Here is a 16,980-nt window from a genome sequence, read left to right as displayed (position 1 = left end):
TTTGAATGTTGCAGAGGATTTGGCTTATTCGAGAGCACCCTTGTAGTGTCAATATAAAATGCATCATTGAATTAGGCTTGATTTCAAGTTGAAATCTTTATGTGCAGACTTGGAACTTACAACAGGTTCCCCTTATTTGCGAGTTTAATTTACTACTTGTATAAATACTTGGCAAACAGTCATTGCAGGCCCTGTAAAAGTTATTGCTAGATACATACATTTATTATTAGATAGAAGTAATATCTGTAAACAGTTTTAAAAGGTTATGGAAGAATTAGATTTTTGATTTTGTAAACTAAATAAATTGAACACTAATTTTTAAAACTTTTTATTTTGAAGTAATTTCAAACTTACGGGACAGTTACAAAAATAATACAAAACCTATACAGAGAACTCCAACATACCCCATACACAGATATCCAGATCCACCAACTTTTAACATTTTCCCACATTTGTTGTATCATCCTATCTATCTACCTATCTATCAATCATCTATGTATCTGTCCATCCATCCATCCATCCACCCACCCACCCACCCATCCGTCATCTATTTTCTAAACCTTTGAGAGTAGGTTGAATACATTGTGCTTTCTGAACACGTAATAGTTCCATGAACATTAATTTTTAAAAGTAAAATTAACTTCTGAATAGTCTTTCCTGCAAACAAAAATTGCCCTTAAGGACACCAAAAAGGTCACAACCACCACCACCTGTTGTTTGGTTGCTAAGATGCCCCTGGTCTCCCCTAATACCTCCATGGTAGAGCAGTCCGGAAAGACAGCCTCCTGGTGAAAGGTGCATGTGCAACACCTGCAAAGGGTCCCTCCAAACCCAGACCTCAGGTGCAAGCATGACGCTTACCAGGGCATGGCTACCTGCTGTGCAGGGTTATGGGGAAGGTGAGGAATTCCCTGTGGCCAAGGAGAAGGATCAGTCAGTTACTGAAAGGGGTGAAGGGCAGGAGCAGAGGAAACAGCGTTTGCAAAGGAACTGTAAGTAGTTCCCTGAGACTTCCCCTAGGCTGTGAAATGAGGGGCCGGAGGTAGGCCTGGAGGGGTGGACTGGACCAGACTGCAGGCGCTGCTGGGAATTATCTGAGGGTCATGAGGGGCCACTGCTTGAAGCAGGAGGGCAAAAGGCCCCGAGATCAGCCATTTGCCCAAACACTATGCTGTGCCTGCTGCATGTTGGCCACTTTCAGGCACCGGGAACTGTGTTCAGGGCAGCGACCAGCAAAAGACGTCCCATTCCAGTACGGAATAGATGAAAAACCCATAACTCATAAATAAGTACTTTTGGATAGTTGCCTGCTACTACATTATAAAACAGGGCAAGGGGTCTAGGGTGGGGTCTGAGAAGACCTCCTGAGAGAGATGATATTTGGGCAGTGGTGGGAAGAACGCAGGACCAGATCTGGAGAAAATGCAGCAAAAGCACCAGGTGGAAATGAACTTGGTGTATGAAGGAGGGGGTGCCTGCAGTGATAGAAGCCACCAGGGGAGAATGTGGCCTGAGAGCAGTGGGGTCAAGGCCTGGCTGGGACCATACATGTCATTCCACAAAGCTAGGTGTGACTGCATTATTTTCTTTAAATCAAATTAAATCGGACTTTAAGCCCCACCCCATCCAACGTCGGCCAGGAGAGAGGCTCTGCAATCCATTTTGGGTCTCACAAGAATCCTGCAGATTTGGGGGGCCTGGACAAAGAGGGCTAGGCTCCTGCACTGCCTCAAAGCAGGCACAGTCTCCACCAGTTGGGAGCCCCGGCCTCCTGCAGCTTCTGTCCCAGGGCACTCAAGACCTCCCAGCCCCCATCCCACCCCAGCGTAATCCCCTCCAGGGGCTGAGACTTCTGGAGGACCAGGTTGTCTCTCACTTCTCCTACTTCCATTCTCTCTGAGGTCAAGGGGCACAAAGACCTTGCTATCTGCTTGGAATTGGGGATGGGAGTATGTGCCAGGTTTGGACATATTACGTCCCCCCAAAAGTCATATTCTTTAATGCAATCTTGTGAGGGCAGACATTAATCTTTTGGTTGTTTCCATGGAGATGTGACTCAATCAACTGTGGGTTAGACCTCTAACTGAATTATCTCCATGTAGATATGGACCCCGCCCATTCAGGGTGAGACTTAATTAAATCACTAGGGTCCTATAAGAGAGCTCACAAACAGACGGAGCTCAGAGCACCTGAGAGGGACATTTTGGAGAGAAGCTAAGAGCTGACATTGACGCTAACATTTGGAGATGCTTGGAGACATTTAGAGATGATAGCCCAAAGTATGCTCCGGAGAAGCTAAGAGAGGACTCTGATGCTTTGATGCACAGAAGCTGAAGAAGCTAAGAGAGACCCAGCAACATTTTGGAGAAAGCCATTTGAAATGTAACCTGGGAGCAAAGGAACGGCAGATACCAGCCACGGCCTTCCCAGCTGACAGAGGTATTCCGGACATCATCGACTATTCTTCAGTGAAGGTATCCTCTTGTTGATCCTTAGTTTGGATACTTCTATGGCCTCAGGACAATAAATTTGTAACAAAATAAACCCCCTTTATAAAAGCCAATCCATTTCTGGTGTTTTGCCTAACAGCAGCATCAACAAACCGGAACAGGGCAGGAAGCTATAGGAAGAAGGGAAGCAACTGGAAGAAGAAAACACAAATTATGACCTCAGTTAATTACCTGCTCACGTGTTTTAGAAAGACCACTCCAGCTGCAGGGTGAAGTGCACAAGTTTGGAGGACAGGAAATACAGCCACTTCAGGAGTGACTGTGCAAGGTAGTACAAAAAGAGACCTGGCTAACTTCTATCAGCTCAGGCCATTCTGTCACCATGACCGGTATGTGGCTCTGTTCTTTTCTGTGAGTCCCCAGCACTCAGGGCAGAAATCCTTCTTATTGTTCCTGCACTGAGCAATCTCATGGCAAAAGCTGAGCCTGGGAGCTGTTGCTGACTCCAGGCTTCATGCACAGACTTGAAAATCAAAGGCTATATACAAATATATTTTTAATTGATTAAGATAAAGTTAAATGTTCTAAGAGTCATAATTCCTAACACCTGCAAGCTTACAGGTGGGATCTGCCTGGCTTAGTAGTTAACTCCAAACGTGCAAGGTTAGGGTGGCCTGATGGGGAGGCCCACCCCCAGGCACTGCCCTAGCTCTCTTTGGGTCTCTTCTGGCTTCTCTACCTTAGAAGACCTTCCCTTCCGAGGCCTGCACCTCTAGCTTTGGTGGCTTCCGACTTCCAGGCCCATGCAACTCACTGCCCCCTGACACCGTTCCCAACCAAATGCACCATGCTTCCTTGACTTCTTCAGATGCATCCTTCTCCTCCGTTGGGTGGGTCCTTGTCCTCTTTATTTGTTCCCCTTTCTCAGGAGCCTCCTACATTCGATAGGCCGTAAGAATGTGAATTCTGTGAAATAACACTGATTTTACTACTATAGTGCAGCCAAGTGGCTCTCAATTCTACTGACAATATTATCCTGTGAGACTCACTGTGGGAGAACCAGGAGTTACTTCCCTACCTTGATCTTTTTGTAACTCATTCCAACTGTTTTAGTTTCCCAGGCTGCCAAGATGAGTTAGCTTAACAATGGGAATTTATTAGCTTACAGTTCTGAGGCTGAGAAAAATGTCCCAATCAAAGTATCATCAAGGCAATGCTTTCTTCCCAAGGACCAGCTGCCGGTGATCCCTGGCTCCTCTACCACATGGCAATGCACATGGCGGCAACTGCTGGTCTCTCCCTTCCTTTCTGGGTTTTGTTGCTTTCAGCTCCTTGCTTCTGTGGCTTGCTTTCTTGCTCTCTGTGTTCATCCCATTTATATAGGACTCCAGTAAGAAGATTAAGACCCACCCTGGTCCATGCCTTAACTGAACTAACCTCATCAAAAGGTCCTACTTACAATAGGTTCACACCCACAGAAATGGATTAGCTTTAAGAACATAATTTTCTGGGGTACATTCAGCTCCAAACCACCACACCAGCCTTCACTAGCTCTGGTAAAGCCACCTGACACTGGACCCCTAGAGCAAAGAGATGGGTACTTTCATTTCAAAGCTTCGTCTGTGTTTGAGTAAAGCATATGGAAAAACAGAGAGCAAATTGTTAACAGTTCCTTGTTTCAACAGAATATGCAGGGGCATCTGGAGAGAAAAGGACATGCTTCAACTGATCCCTTAAACACTAACTTCACCAGGCAGAAACATCAAACTGATTTTGGTATTCTGTGCTGAGATTAACAACAATAACAAAAAGACTCACACTTGTTTTACTATTTATTAAAATAATTTTTTTTTTATAGGGACAATCAGAGAAAAATACACAATTTTACATGTGGTAGGTCATATGAAATACAATAAACATACGCTTTTGGAATGCAGAACAGATTTTTAAAAATCTTCAAACACAAACTTTAAAATATGCCTTATTTATATTTACTACATTTTTCAGAAAAGCTTTTGTTTCTTTTCTCCATTTTAATTTATAATTGTTCAAACATTCTAACACCTTATCAATTTTGTTTTTGGAAACTTTAGAAGTCATATCCCTAAATGAAGACTTTTTTAAAATTTGTTACTAGTAAATAGAGACTAGATTTTATTTGAATTAACATTTGATTTGGTGCCACTATTATGAATACAGTTTCAGTAACAATTAGAAGTTATGGGGTGGGGGGAGACCCAGAGAAAAGCCATCAGAAAGCACATGACCTACTATAGGAAAGAGTCTTTTATATATGTGTCTTTCAAATATTTACTGATTTTAAAATCCAGTGTTTTTTTGGTCTGGTTACTAAAATAGGGAAAAACCTAATTTTTTATTTTAAAAACATTCACAGAAGTGAACTGTGCCTGGGATGGTAATAGTGGGTCTAAATATAGTGAGGCAACTGGCTTCCCAAATGCTATACTTTTAAATTGGAAAAGTACTGGTACATAAAACCTGAAAAACACTCTAGAACTGGAAACGGACTATTTGGGTGATTGATTTCTTTCGTTCCATTCATAAACCAAAAACATCAAGCAAAATTTGGAAATAAATGGCATTACATTTAAGGGTAACTTCGAATGGGAGAAATAGAGGTAAGAAAAAGTATAATGTGGTTAAAACACAAAGTGGTTCAAGAAATCATCCTCTAAGGAAAGGAGAAGAAAAGAGATATATATTTTGAAATTTAATAATTAAGACCTACAAAGCCCTTTTGTAGTTAAATACCAGTTTAAAAATAAGCTTGTTGACATATTTAAGAAAATGCCAAGGAACATGGAAATCCCCTTGATTTTGAGGTAACACATTACTGGCGGCAAATCCCCTTAAAGCTTTCTCTTTCTTAAGTTCAAGAAAACCCACAGCTTTATAGGTATTAATTCAGAAAGGAAGCGAAAATGTTTGAAGGCACTTTTAAACAGAGGCCTCCTAGCTAAAAGTAAGAAAAGGAGACCCTAATTTTTTTCTATTAAAAAAAAAATACATTCATGAGCTAAATTTCAACTTTGTTCTGAACCTTTACTGTATTATTACAGTTATCTGAAAGAGAAGAAAGGGTATCAAAGCTTTAACTTTTATAATTATAATACTACATGAGTTCAGATAATGAATAATACAAAATGTATCGAAGAGCATTACCTATCTGTGAATGCTAAAATATTTAGAATATAAGAGGTGCTCTGAAAAGTTACTTGTAATTCAAATATGCACTACAAAAATTAGAAATCCTATAAAGTTAAGAGTCTCTATAATATAAATATTTATGCTTTAGATTCATATTTGAAGACTGGAATTTTATTACTATGAAGGACACATAGTACTTATGCTTCTATTGAAACATTATATAAAAAGCAGACAAATATTCTGTAGTGTATTGGAGTTAATATCATCTTGAACAGAAATTTTTTTTAGTTTTGTAATCTTCACAGCCCACTATCTTATTATACTAGTTCAATAAAAACATTAGATCCAGACATAAACTTAACAAAGGAACGATCATGAAATAAAAATAGTATAAATAATTCAAAGTTTGTTTCCCATCATAATTTCCAGCATTTTCGGCCCTGCCTGTTCATATTCTTAAATTCTCTTCCCTTGATTCCCCCGCTATCGCTCACCCAGGTGAGCCCTGAGCCCGAGAGGGGGCCTTCCAGACTTCCAGCCCAACTTCGACCTTGGGCTGTACCTTTCATTTCCTGGTGCTCCATTATGGTCTGATTTAGCAGACCATGTTTAGAGAACACCCCATTCCTGGTGTTCTCTAGGCTGGTTCCACAAGTCACAAGAAATGCTTTAACTTCCTAATTATTTACCCCACAGTGCCCTTAACGCCGTTCCATAGCAGCACACCCTGAAGTTCTCGGTGAAAAGTCTTCATCACCACCCCCTTTGGCCTTCTGGGCAGGGGGAGTGGAGGAGAATGAGACACTTTTCCTGAAGCTTTGTCAGCATGTGCATTATAGGTCAGATTCTACTACGTAATTGTTTTAATGAGTAAAATATAATAAGCATTTACTTTCTAAAACCAACATTAAAAAGCTGAAATGAGGCTTTTTAATGGTGATTTTTCTGTGAGTTCTGAAAGAGCTATATTTGAGCATCTACCCTATGTTTAGAACAGACAATAAAAGGCACAGTTGACAATGGCATACAACTATAAACACTCAGGGTCCGAGGAGTGGTACACTGCAGAAATTGTAACTTCCTTTAACATGCTTCTGCCAGCACTTTCCAAACAAAAGGCTTTGGGGATGGTGGAAGAAAATGCCCTCAGTCACTATTCCAGGAACCTCAGATCTATCACGGAGTCCTCTATGTACTCGCTTCCTTCTGTGACCAAAGTTGTACATGCAGTCGAAGGAAAGGCTTTATCGCTAGCGGGCAACAGGGTCAGTAAGAGCAGTTATAGCAATATAATTTAACAAATTACTACATGAGTCATATTTTAAAAGCAACTCAGTCTAAATTCCTTACATCTTCTTAAATCACGGGCAAACTGATGCCAGCAGAAGAGCTCCCCGAACAACTTTCCGTACCTTTCTTCCTGATGACACTGCTTTGGTCTACATTTCTCTCGCGGCTTCAGAACATGCAGTTCATGCACTTGACGGTTTTGCTGCCGTAGTCGATGCACTCCGGCCCAATGCACTCGCAGCAGGCATTGTGGAACCAGCGGTATTTGGACGCCCCCATGGACTCGCAGGAGATCTTACACTGATGTATGGACATGCAGTCGTCAAAATAAACCACGGTGCACATGTGCTCTGAAAAGGAAAACTGAGGACTTCAGAGCAAGAAAGAGGCAAGATGGGAAATGCTCTGATGCCCTGCTGAGTACCATGCAGCTACGCATCTTAGATCTTTTATCGCTGTCCGTACAGGAGGGCAGAGGAAGCATTGGAAAAAAGATACCCACTTGTGAATTCTGTTGAAAAGGAAGCCAGATCCTCCCATTCCAGATGAAAAACACAAAGGGCTTCCTTTTTATTTCCGTTTAATCTGAGTTCAGACATTGATCCGAAGATGAAATTATCATGTCTAAGAACAGTTGCTATGCTCCAGAGCTGTGCTTTTTAAACTGAGCCTTTCTGATAAGATTTCCTACAAGGAAAGAATTCTCCAGCTAAAAGAGGTTTGAAAAAAATACTTGTTCTAAGGTTATACTGAGTATTTCCCATAAAATACAACAAACAAATAATTCAAATGATGCAAAGTGATTAGCAATGGTTGGCACAAATAAGTATTAGTGCCTAAAAATATTCTTATTACTAAAAGGGATTTCCTGTCCTACATCTCAAGGCAGATTTTTAAAATTTGTTTTTAAGTTTTTATTGTGGTAACACAGTTACAACTCAAAGTTTTCCTTTTTAACCATTTTCAAGTGTACAATTCACTGATGCTCAGCCATTCACAGGGTTGTGCTACCATCACCACCATCCGTTACCAAGACTTTTTCATGACTCCAAACAGAAACTCTGTACCTATGAAGCAGTAACTCCCTATTGTCCCCTCTCCCCTGTCCCTGGTAACCTCTAATCTACTTTCTGCCTCTGTGAACCAAGGCAGATTTTGACTGTTTCAGTTTCGAGTTCTCCTGTTGGTTAAGCCCACACGTCTATCTAGGAGGATGAGATACATAAAACAAATAAAGGACAATACAAACCAATAATAGAGAGCATATGATTAAAGGCCAAGATATCTTACAGAGTCATTTATAGAACTGATAGATCAGCAGTTTTCTCAATAGTTGGGGAAGGCTTAATGGAAAAAGTTGGGCTTGTATTAGGAAGAAGAATTAAAAATGAAGCTACCAGGTAACTATACAAGGAGAGCCACAAGGAAATGGGTGTAGTGTACACATGGGGGTGGAGTGGAGACAAGCCTGATTGCAGTAGACATTGGTTATCAGGAGGCACCACTGAGTAGATAGGGTGGGACTTGTTTAAAGAGGAAAATCAGGGGGACCAGCACAGCAGTAATGGGACAGACTAGAAGTGGGTGGCTGCAAGCAGGAAGTGGGCGCATTTGAATCTCCAAGTGATTGGTACTGACTAAATCTGCTTCATGTATTTATTCAACCAATAGTTTTTGAACACCTATTACGGGATGGCCTTTGGGGACTCAAAGAGTAGTAAGAGAATCCAAGGAACTAGGTAAAGCATGGTAGACCCATCAGTCTAAACCACACTACAAACAGAACAGCAAATGTGGGGAGGAGAAGCAGGAAGTGTGTAACTCTACTTGGGGAACTGGTGCCTAGGAAGGCTTCAGGGAGGAGAAACTTTAGCTATGTCGCGAAGGAGAGCTGGAGTTTCCAGGATGGTGAAAATGAATGGGAACAGTGGCTATTCCATGCACCGGAATGCAATGTTCAAAAGCATGGAGGCACTCTGGAATTCTGAGTATAAGGTTGGAGGGGATACATGGAGTAAACATCATAGAAAGACTTTGTGGGCTATGCTAAGGAGCTGGAACCTGCTTCTGTTAGAAGAATGACCTTATAGGTTGGGAGCGCAAAGCCAGAGAGCTATCCAGAATTCAATTTGATATCATTTTAACACCTAAGAGTTGTATGGTCTTAAAAATCCCCAAATGAAACAAAATGAAACAAAACAAACACAGATTTTGTCAAGGTCAAAGATACCAGACCTAGGCAAGAATAAATATTTTAAGAGTGAGAAAAGAAAACAAGAGTATAAACACAACCAAGTGTTGCAGCAGCCTCAGGAGGTGGAAGACTTACAAGGAGGCCAGGGCTAGGGTTGTATGGGCTGCCAGTGCCCTGAGACCACCCAGCATGCCTCGAGTTAGCGAGTCCTTAGCAGGCCTCAAGGTAGCCCATCACTGTTACTCGAAAAATCTACCAAGTGTCCCAGCCAATAGCTCTAGTCATTCAGTAACTTCAACATGATGAAAAGGTACCCCCACAAAGCCGCTTACAATGACCTCATTGTTTTTCTTCTACTGTTGATGTGAAAAGTTTTCTATTTTTAGAAGGGTAATTCTGTGGTGATGGGTGCAACAAATAGCCAAATAAGAAGGAGCACATACCATACTATTTATGCATAGTTCATTTCGTATCTTAAGAAATAACTGCAATTTTTCTTAATTATTCTCCCGCAGTAAAACTGTGTGGTGCTTTTACTTGAAAATATCAAAGAGCTTTTAAAAAGTTACACACCCTATACATGCCAAAACCAAGCTATGCTCTGTCCTCAATAATCACTGTTCTACAGTATGCTGCTCAACTGCGCACAAGTCATTCTCTCGTCAGAAGCTTCTCCTTCCGACCAACAGCATTTATCTGCAGAGAAATGGCCAGGGTTTTTTATACCTGGAAATAGGACTGCAATACTACTAATTTGCTCATAAAGAAATCAGCTGATGACCTTGGCATCATTTATGGTCCTGATGCCATTATAAAAACCCGTTTTGACCGGGACCCTGCGGATCTTCCCCATGGTAAGCAATGCTGCATTAGCTAAGCAGCACTGTGCTATCTAACGAAAAGGAAATTAAAGGCTAACAAATAAAAATCACAATTAGGAACAGGTTATTTATTTTCCAGCACAGCCCTATCACCACAGCATGAAGGCTATTTGACAAAATGCCAACATGCCTCATCTATGCTGGGATCAGGGTTACTGAATTCCAGAATTTACTTAAGACTATAGAAATGGAAAAGCATGCCCTAAAACATAACCTTAATAGAGGTTTCATAGACCACGCTGAAAGTGAGGGGGAGGGAGAGAAAACGCACTTGTTGACCGTTACCTTTGTCACTGGCATAAGGTGCATGGACGTTGTTGCCTGGAACAGACACGTTTTGATGGTGTGGCTGGTTCACAGTTTCCAAAAAGGAAACCAGATTCTCATGATGTGAAAGTTCTTCTGCAACAGGAAAGGAAACGATGTTCCAATTCAACTGCGTGTCCCCTTCTGTGAGTGCCCGGAAAAGAGAAGGGATTGGCTCGTGTAGCTCCTCCACAGTGCTCTTGGAAGTTGGAGGTGTGTCGCTATAATTTCGAGGATTACACATACCTGGGGGTGGGAGGCAATGAGAATAAAAGTTTGTTTTTCTCACTGTCACATCAGCATGTTACCGCTCTGCAGTCAAAGCTCCAGCATACTATGTGATTTCTAACATTATTTTTACATATTTTCAAAGTTTTCTGGCTGATTGCGCCTAGAAGCAAGGACACCCCATGCCAGAAGCAACGAGCACACCTAGTGCCTGATCTTGTTTTCTAAATACCATCCTCCACTAAAAGGAACCCAAGCTCCTTGGAGAAAAGGCTGACTCCAAGGCTGGATCAGAAAAAGTACAAAATGAGCTGGGAATACCTTTTTGTGCTAGAATGAAGGCAATGCTCAATGAATAATGGGATGCATAGAAAAGACATAGGAGGCGACCTGAAAGGGGCTTCCACTGGACAAACTGATAATTTAAACATCAAAATCAATAATGATAATAAGGGATTAATACCATGTGAATGAAACAGGAACCAACCAGTCCCTATAGGGAAAGCTCTTCCGCATAGTCCCCACTAGGCAGCCATCAGAGAGGTGCTTGATCCGGATGAGAGTCATCAGGTATAATGAGGAATAGGATAAGGGGAAGAGATTTTAAGGCGGAGAAACCTGGCAGACACCAGCATGACCAGGAGATGAGGGCTTACATCACCAGTGGGACAGGCAGATAACTGTGTGCCACCTGATATGATGTGCCTGGAAACTGGTCAGACGGACCAGGGTTGAGGGTCATCCTACACAATGTGACGTTTGTATCATTCATTATCTGAACTCATGTAATGTTATAATTATAAAAGTTAAAGCCTTGATACCCTTTTTTCTCTTTCAGATAACTGTAATGAATACAGTAAAGGTTCAGAGCAAAGTTGAAATTTAGCTCATGAATGTATTTTTTTTTAATAGAGAAAAATTAGGGTCTCCTTTTCTTACTTTTAGCTAGGAGGCCTCTGTTTAAAAGTGCCTTCAAATATTTTCGCTCCCTTTCTTAATTAATACCTATAAAGCTGTGGGTTTTCTTGAACTTAAGAAAGAGAAAGCTTTAAGGGGATATGCAGCCAGTAATGTGGTACCTCGGAATCGAGGGGATTTCCATGCTCATTGGCAACATGAATAATGTTTTCTTAAATATGTCAACAAGCTTATTTTAAAACTGGCATTTAACTACAAAAGGGGCTTTGTAGGTCTTAATTATTAAATTTCAAAATATAATACCTCTTTTCTTCTCCTTTCCTTAGAGGATGATTTCTTGAACCACATTATGTTTTAACCACATTATACTTTTTCTGACCTCTATTTCTCCCATTCGAAGTTACCCTTAAATGTAATGCCATTTATTTCCAAATTTTGCTTGATATTTTTGGTTTATGAATGGAATGAAAGAAATCAATCACCCAAGAGTCCATTTCCAGTTCTAGAGTGTTTTTCAGGTTTTAAGTACCAATATTTTTCCAATTTAAAAGTATAACATTTGGGAAGCCAGTTGTCTCACTAATTTTAGACCCACTATTACCATCCTAGGCACAGTTCACTTCTGTGAATTTTTTTTAAATAAAAAATTAGGTTATTCCCTTTTTTAATAACCAGACCAAAAAACACTAGATTTTAAATCAGCAGATATTTGAAAGATACTGATATAAAAGACCCTTTCCTATAGTAAGACATGTGCTTTCTGATGGCTTTTCTCTGGGTTTTTCCCCCCCCATAACTTCTAATTATTACTGAAACTGTACTCGTAATAGTGGCACCAAATCAGATGTTAATTCAAATGAAATGTAATCTCTATTTACTAGTTACAAATTTTAAAAAAGTCTTCATTTAGGAATATGACACCATTGTAACATTTTCATCTATCATCTCTTTTTAATTTGCCGATTTTGAATCTCCATTTACTGCCTTAAGCACTCTTTGAATTCCACATTCATTCAAGCCGAATGAACTATATCTCTGATCCTCCAATGATGTGTGGGAGATATCCTATTCAGGACAAGTAACCTTTTAAAATTTCTGGAAATTCCTTAGTTGTTCATATTCATTATTTACAGTGGATTGGTTTCTTGTTGGAGAGTCACCAACCACCAGTAAGTAAAACTTCTCTGGGGAACATCTCACCACCACCCAGAAGTTTAACATTGTGAGTTTATCTTTGTTAGAAGTTTATCATTGACTTCTGAAGTTTCCGAAAACAAAACTGATAAGATGTTAGAATGCTTGAATGATTATAAATTAAAATGAAGAAAATAAATAAAAGCTTTTCTGAAAAATGAGGTAAATACAAATAAGGCATATCTTTAAAGTTTGTTTTTGAAGATTTTTTAAAATCTGTTCTATGTTTCAAAAATGTATGTTTATTGTATTTCACATGACCTACCACATGTAAAATTGTGTATTTTTCTTTGATTGTCCCTATAAACAAAAAAAGGTATTTCAATAAATATTAAAACAAGTGTGAGTCTTTTTGCTATTGTTGTTAATCTCAGCACAGAATATCAAAATCAGTTTGACATTTCTGCCTGGTGAAGTTAGTGTTTAGGGGATCTGTAGAAGCATGTCCTTTTCTCTCCAGATGTTCCTGCATATCACTGTTAGAAGTTTATCATTGTTAGAGAGCTTTTCTGTAGTTGACCATAAAGATTCTTTTTTGAGCTGTCAGTTCTTTACATGATCATTTTCTTGAGATATTTAGTTACTTTCTGGCATTCTCTCATGAAATAAATATATTAAGAATTGTAAAGAAACAGGCTCTGTAAATGACTGCCAGAAAGGTCAAAAATCAGGAAACCAATGGCATCAATAGAAAGATGAGCATTTCAGGTCCTTTAAGTGAACAGAATTTAGATACTATTTCTTTCAGCAAGCCAAAATTCTCTTGATCGTGCCCCTGATCTTGTAACTACTAATAAATATAAATCATTTTTTCTGATGTAATTGATCAATGCTTAATTCTTTTACATATCTGGCCTATTATCACCATACATTAAAAAATAATATGTTAAAAGTAGGGTTTACTTGAATAAATCATATTTTGGGGCAGAAATTAAGACTAAGGGAAAAAAACCCCACAAAGTTTTCACTTTCTTTAATGAATGTGCCTGGTAAAGAAAAAAAAAATCAAAGAGTTAAAGAAACGCTTACAATGCAAAGTGACATTCCTATCCACTCCTCCTCTCTCCAACTCAGCTCCCCAGATGCAGCCACTTTAAAAGTTCATTCTTAGTTTTTCTGATAGTTACCCCCACAAGAATTTAAATAAAAAATGATTAATACAAGTAGCAGTAAAAGCACTGTCAGACATTATCCATTAATTCTAAGAAAGTGAAGATTGAGTTCATTTATACTAATCCCATCTCTCTCCTATATTCCTAAAATTATATGATTCTAATACTGCAATTTGTTTCCTTTGTAATCTTAAATTAATAAACCTAATTTCTATTTCACATCTCTTAATTCCCTGATTTGAAGATAAAGATGCTGGCAACTTTCCCACTTTCCTATACCAGCTTCTTCCAACTTCCATAACGCCAAGCTTCATAACTACATTCTGTTGCCTACATGTAATGAAGTCTTCTGTGACTTACTATATGTTGATTCTAGAAGCTGAAAACCAGGAAACAATAGTTCGCTTAACATGACCTATGACCTTTGTTCACTGCAGAACAGAGTATGGTAGGATTTCCTTATCCAATGTCATATTGTAAGAGGAGAATATTTCTAATTTCAAGGCTAAATGAACTTTTATTTTCTGCACTCAAAGTATTGAGAATTATGCTATAGTTCACACAGAATTATCCCTGAGGTCTTCTTGCAAAAAATGTTAAATCTGAATCTAACTGAGTTGTACAGTTAAACTTCAAAATTACTGGAAACACAGAGGAACATGTTAAAGAAAACCATAAAAAGCAAACAGTCAAACCCTGAACACGGGATGTTCAATAGGCCAAATGACACTCTTTCTTCAATAAGCCAATGGCATGGGGGAGAAAAAAGAAAGGGGGAAGGTCGGGATTGAAGGAGGCCTACGAGACACAACCAATGTAATATGAGGGCCCAGTGTGGGTTGATTTGAACAAATTAATCACAAAATTTTTGAGACATTGGGAGAAACTTATCATGAACTGAATTTCAGATTATGCCAACAATTATTTTTACATTTTGTTAGGGGTCATATGGCATTATGATTAGAAAAGTCCACATTAAAAAAAAATTATTGAGATTATTCACATACCATACAATTATCCAAAGATCCAAAGTGCACAATCAATTGCCCATGGTACCATCATACGGCTGTGCATCCATCACCATAATTTTTTTTTCAATTTTTAGAACATTTTCATTACTCAGAAAAGAAATAAAGACAAAAAAGAAAACTCAGTTCCTCCCCTACCCATAACCAGACGCCCTCTATTGTTGACTCACAGTATTGGTATAGTACATTTGTTACTGTTGATGAAAGAATGTTAAAATACTGTTAATTGTACTACATAGTTTGCAATAGGTATATATTTTTCCCTATATACCCTTCTATTATTAGCTTCTAGTTATGGTGTCATACATTTGTTCTAGTTCATGAAAGAGATTTCTAATATTTGTACTGTTAAGCATGGACATCGTCCACCACAAGATTCACTGTGTTATACATTCCCATCTTTTAACCTCCAACTTTCCTTCTGGTGACATACATGACTCTTAGCTTCCCCTTTCTACCACATTCACGCACCATTCAGCACTGTTGGTTATTCTCACAATGTGCTACTGTCACCTCTGTCCACTTCCAAACCTTAGGATCAACCTAGTTGAACATTCTGCTCATAATAAGTAACTGCTCCCCATTCTTTAGCCTCGTTCTACATCCTGTTAACTTACATTTCATACCTATGTGTTTACATACAATAATTAGTTCGTATCAGTGAGACCATGCAATATTTGTCCTTATGTGTCTGCCTTATTTCACTCAATGTAGTGCCCTCAAGGTTTCTTTCTCAATCAGTTTTTTCTTTTTAAGATGGTTTTGTCCGCTCACCATACTTTCCATCCAAAGTACACATATTTATGTATTTCACCACCATCACCACTATCTATACAAGGACATCTCCATTTCTTCCACAAAGGAGGAAGAAGAGTCAAAGGTAGAGAGACAAAAGAAAAAGAGAAAGAAAGAAAAAAATAACATGAAAGCTAAAAAGCAATGAAAGATAGAATTTAACTAAAGTAGAAAAAATGACATCACCAATGCCAAGAGTCCCATACCCTCCCTCATGTCCCACTATTATAGGCATTTAGCTTTGGTATATTGCCTTTGTTACATTAAAGGAAACATAATACGAAGCTTCTGTTAACTACAGTCTCTAGTTTGCATTGATTGTATTTTTTCCCCAATACCACCCTATTTTTAACACTCTGCAAGGTTGACATTCATTTGTTCTCCCTCATGTAAAAACATATTTACATTTTATCACAATTATTGAGTACTCTAGGTTTCACTGAGTTATACAGTCCCAGTCTTTATCTTTCCTCTTTCCTTCTGGTGTCCCACATGCTCTTAACCTTCCTTTCAATCATACTCACAGTCATCTTTGTTCAGTGTACTTACATTGCTGTGCCACCATCACCCAAAACTGTGTTCCAAACCTCTAACTCCTGTCTTTTTGTAGCTGTCTGTAGTGCTCCCTTTAGTATTTCCTGTAGCACAGGTATCTTGTTCACAAATTCTCTCATTGTCTGTTTATTAGAGAATATTTTACACCCTCCCTCATACTGAAGAATAGTTTTGCTGGATATAGGATTCTTGGTTGGTGGTTTTTCTCTTTCAGTATCTTAAATATATCACAACACTTCCTTCTTTCCTCCATGGTTTCTACTAAGAAATCTGCATATAGTCTTATCAAGCTTCCTTTGTATGTGATGGATCCTTTTTCTCTTGCTGCTTTCAGGATTCTCTCTTTGTCTTTGATGTTTGATAATCTGATTAAACATCTTGGCATAGGTCTATTCCGATCTATTCTGTTTGAGGTATGCTGTGCTTCTTGGATCTGTAATTTTACATCTTTCACAAGAGATGGGAGATTTTCATTGATTATTTCCTCTATTATTGCTTCTGCCCCTTTTCCCTTCTCTTCTCCTTCTGGGACACCCATGACACTTACATTCATGTGTTTCATGTTGTCATTCAATTCCCTGAGATGTTGCTCATATTTTTCCATTCTTTTCTTTATCTATTCTTTTGTGTGTAGGATTTCAGGTGTCTTGTTCTCCAGTTCCTGAGTGTTTTGTTCTGCCTCTTGAGATCTGCTGTTGTATGTCTCCATTGTGTTTTTGATCTTGTGTGTTGTGTCTTCCATTTCCATAGATTCTGCCAGTTGTTTTTTCAAATTTTCAATTTCTACCTTATGTTTACCCAGTGTTTTCTTTATATCCTTCGTCTTGTTTGTTATATCTTCCCTGAACTCATTGATTTGTT

The 16,980-nt window shown here is 39.1% G+C and overlaps 1 protein-coding gene across 2 annotated transcripts in view; it reads right to left on the bottom strand.

The window, feature by feature from the left end:
* Positions 1 to 4,287: 4,287 nt before the first annotated feature.
* Positions 4,288 to 16,980, bottom strand: part of TWSG1 (twisted gastrulation BMP signaling modulator 1) — a 69,967-nt gene continuing 57,274 nt past the window's right edge. For both annotated transcript variants that reach the window (XM_037806313.1, XM_037806312.1), the window contains exons 4-5: positions 10,269 to 10,535; positions 4,288 to 7,258 (exon numbers count right to left, since the gene is read on the bottom strand). In XM_037806313.1, coding sequence (XP_037662241.1) covers positions 7,077 to 7,258; positions 10,269 to 10,535 — 449 coding nt within the window. In that variant the 3' untranslated portion in view covers positions 4,288 to 7,076. The remainder of the gene's footprint in view (positions 7,259 to 10,268; positions 10,536 to 16,980) is intronic.

This window comes from Choloepus didactylus, chromosome 16 (assembly GCF_015220235.1).
Source record: "Choloepus didactylus isolate mChoDid1 chromosome 16, mChoDid1.pri, whole genome shotgun sequence".
Taxonomy (NCBI): domain Eukaryota; kingdom Metazoa; phylum Chordata; class Mammalia; order Pilosa; family Megalonychidae; genus Choloepus; species Choloepus didactylus.
This window is presented reverse-complemented; position numbering and strand designations above follow the sequence as displayed.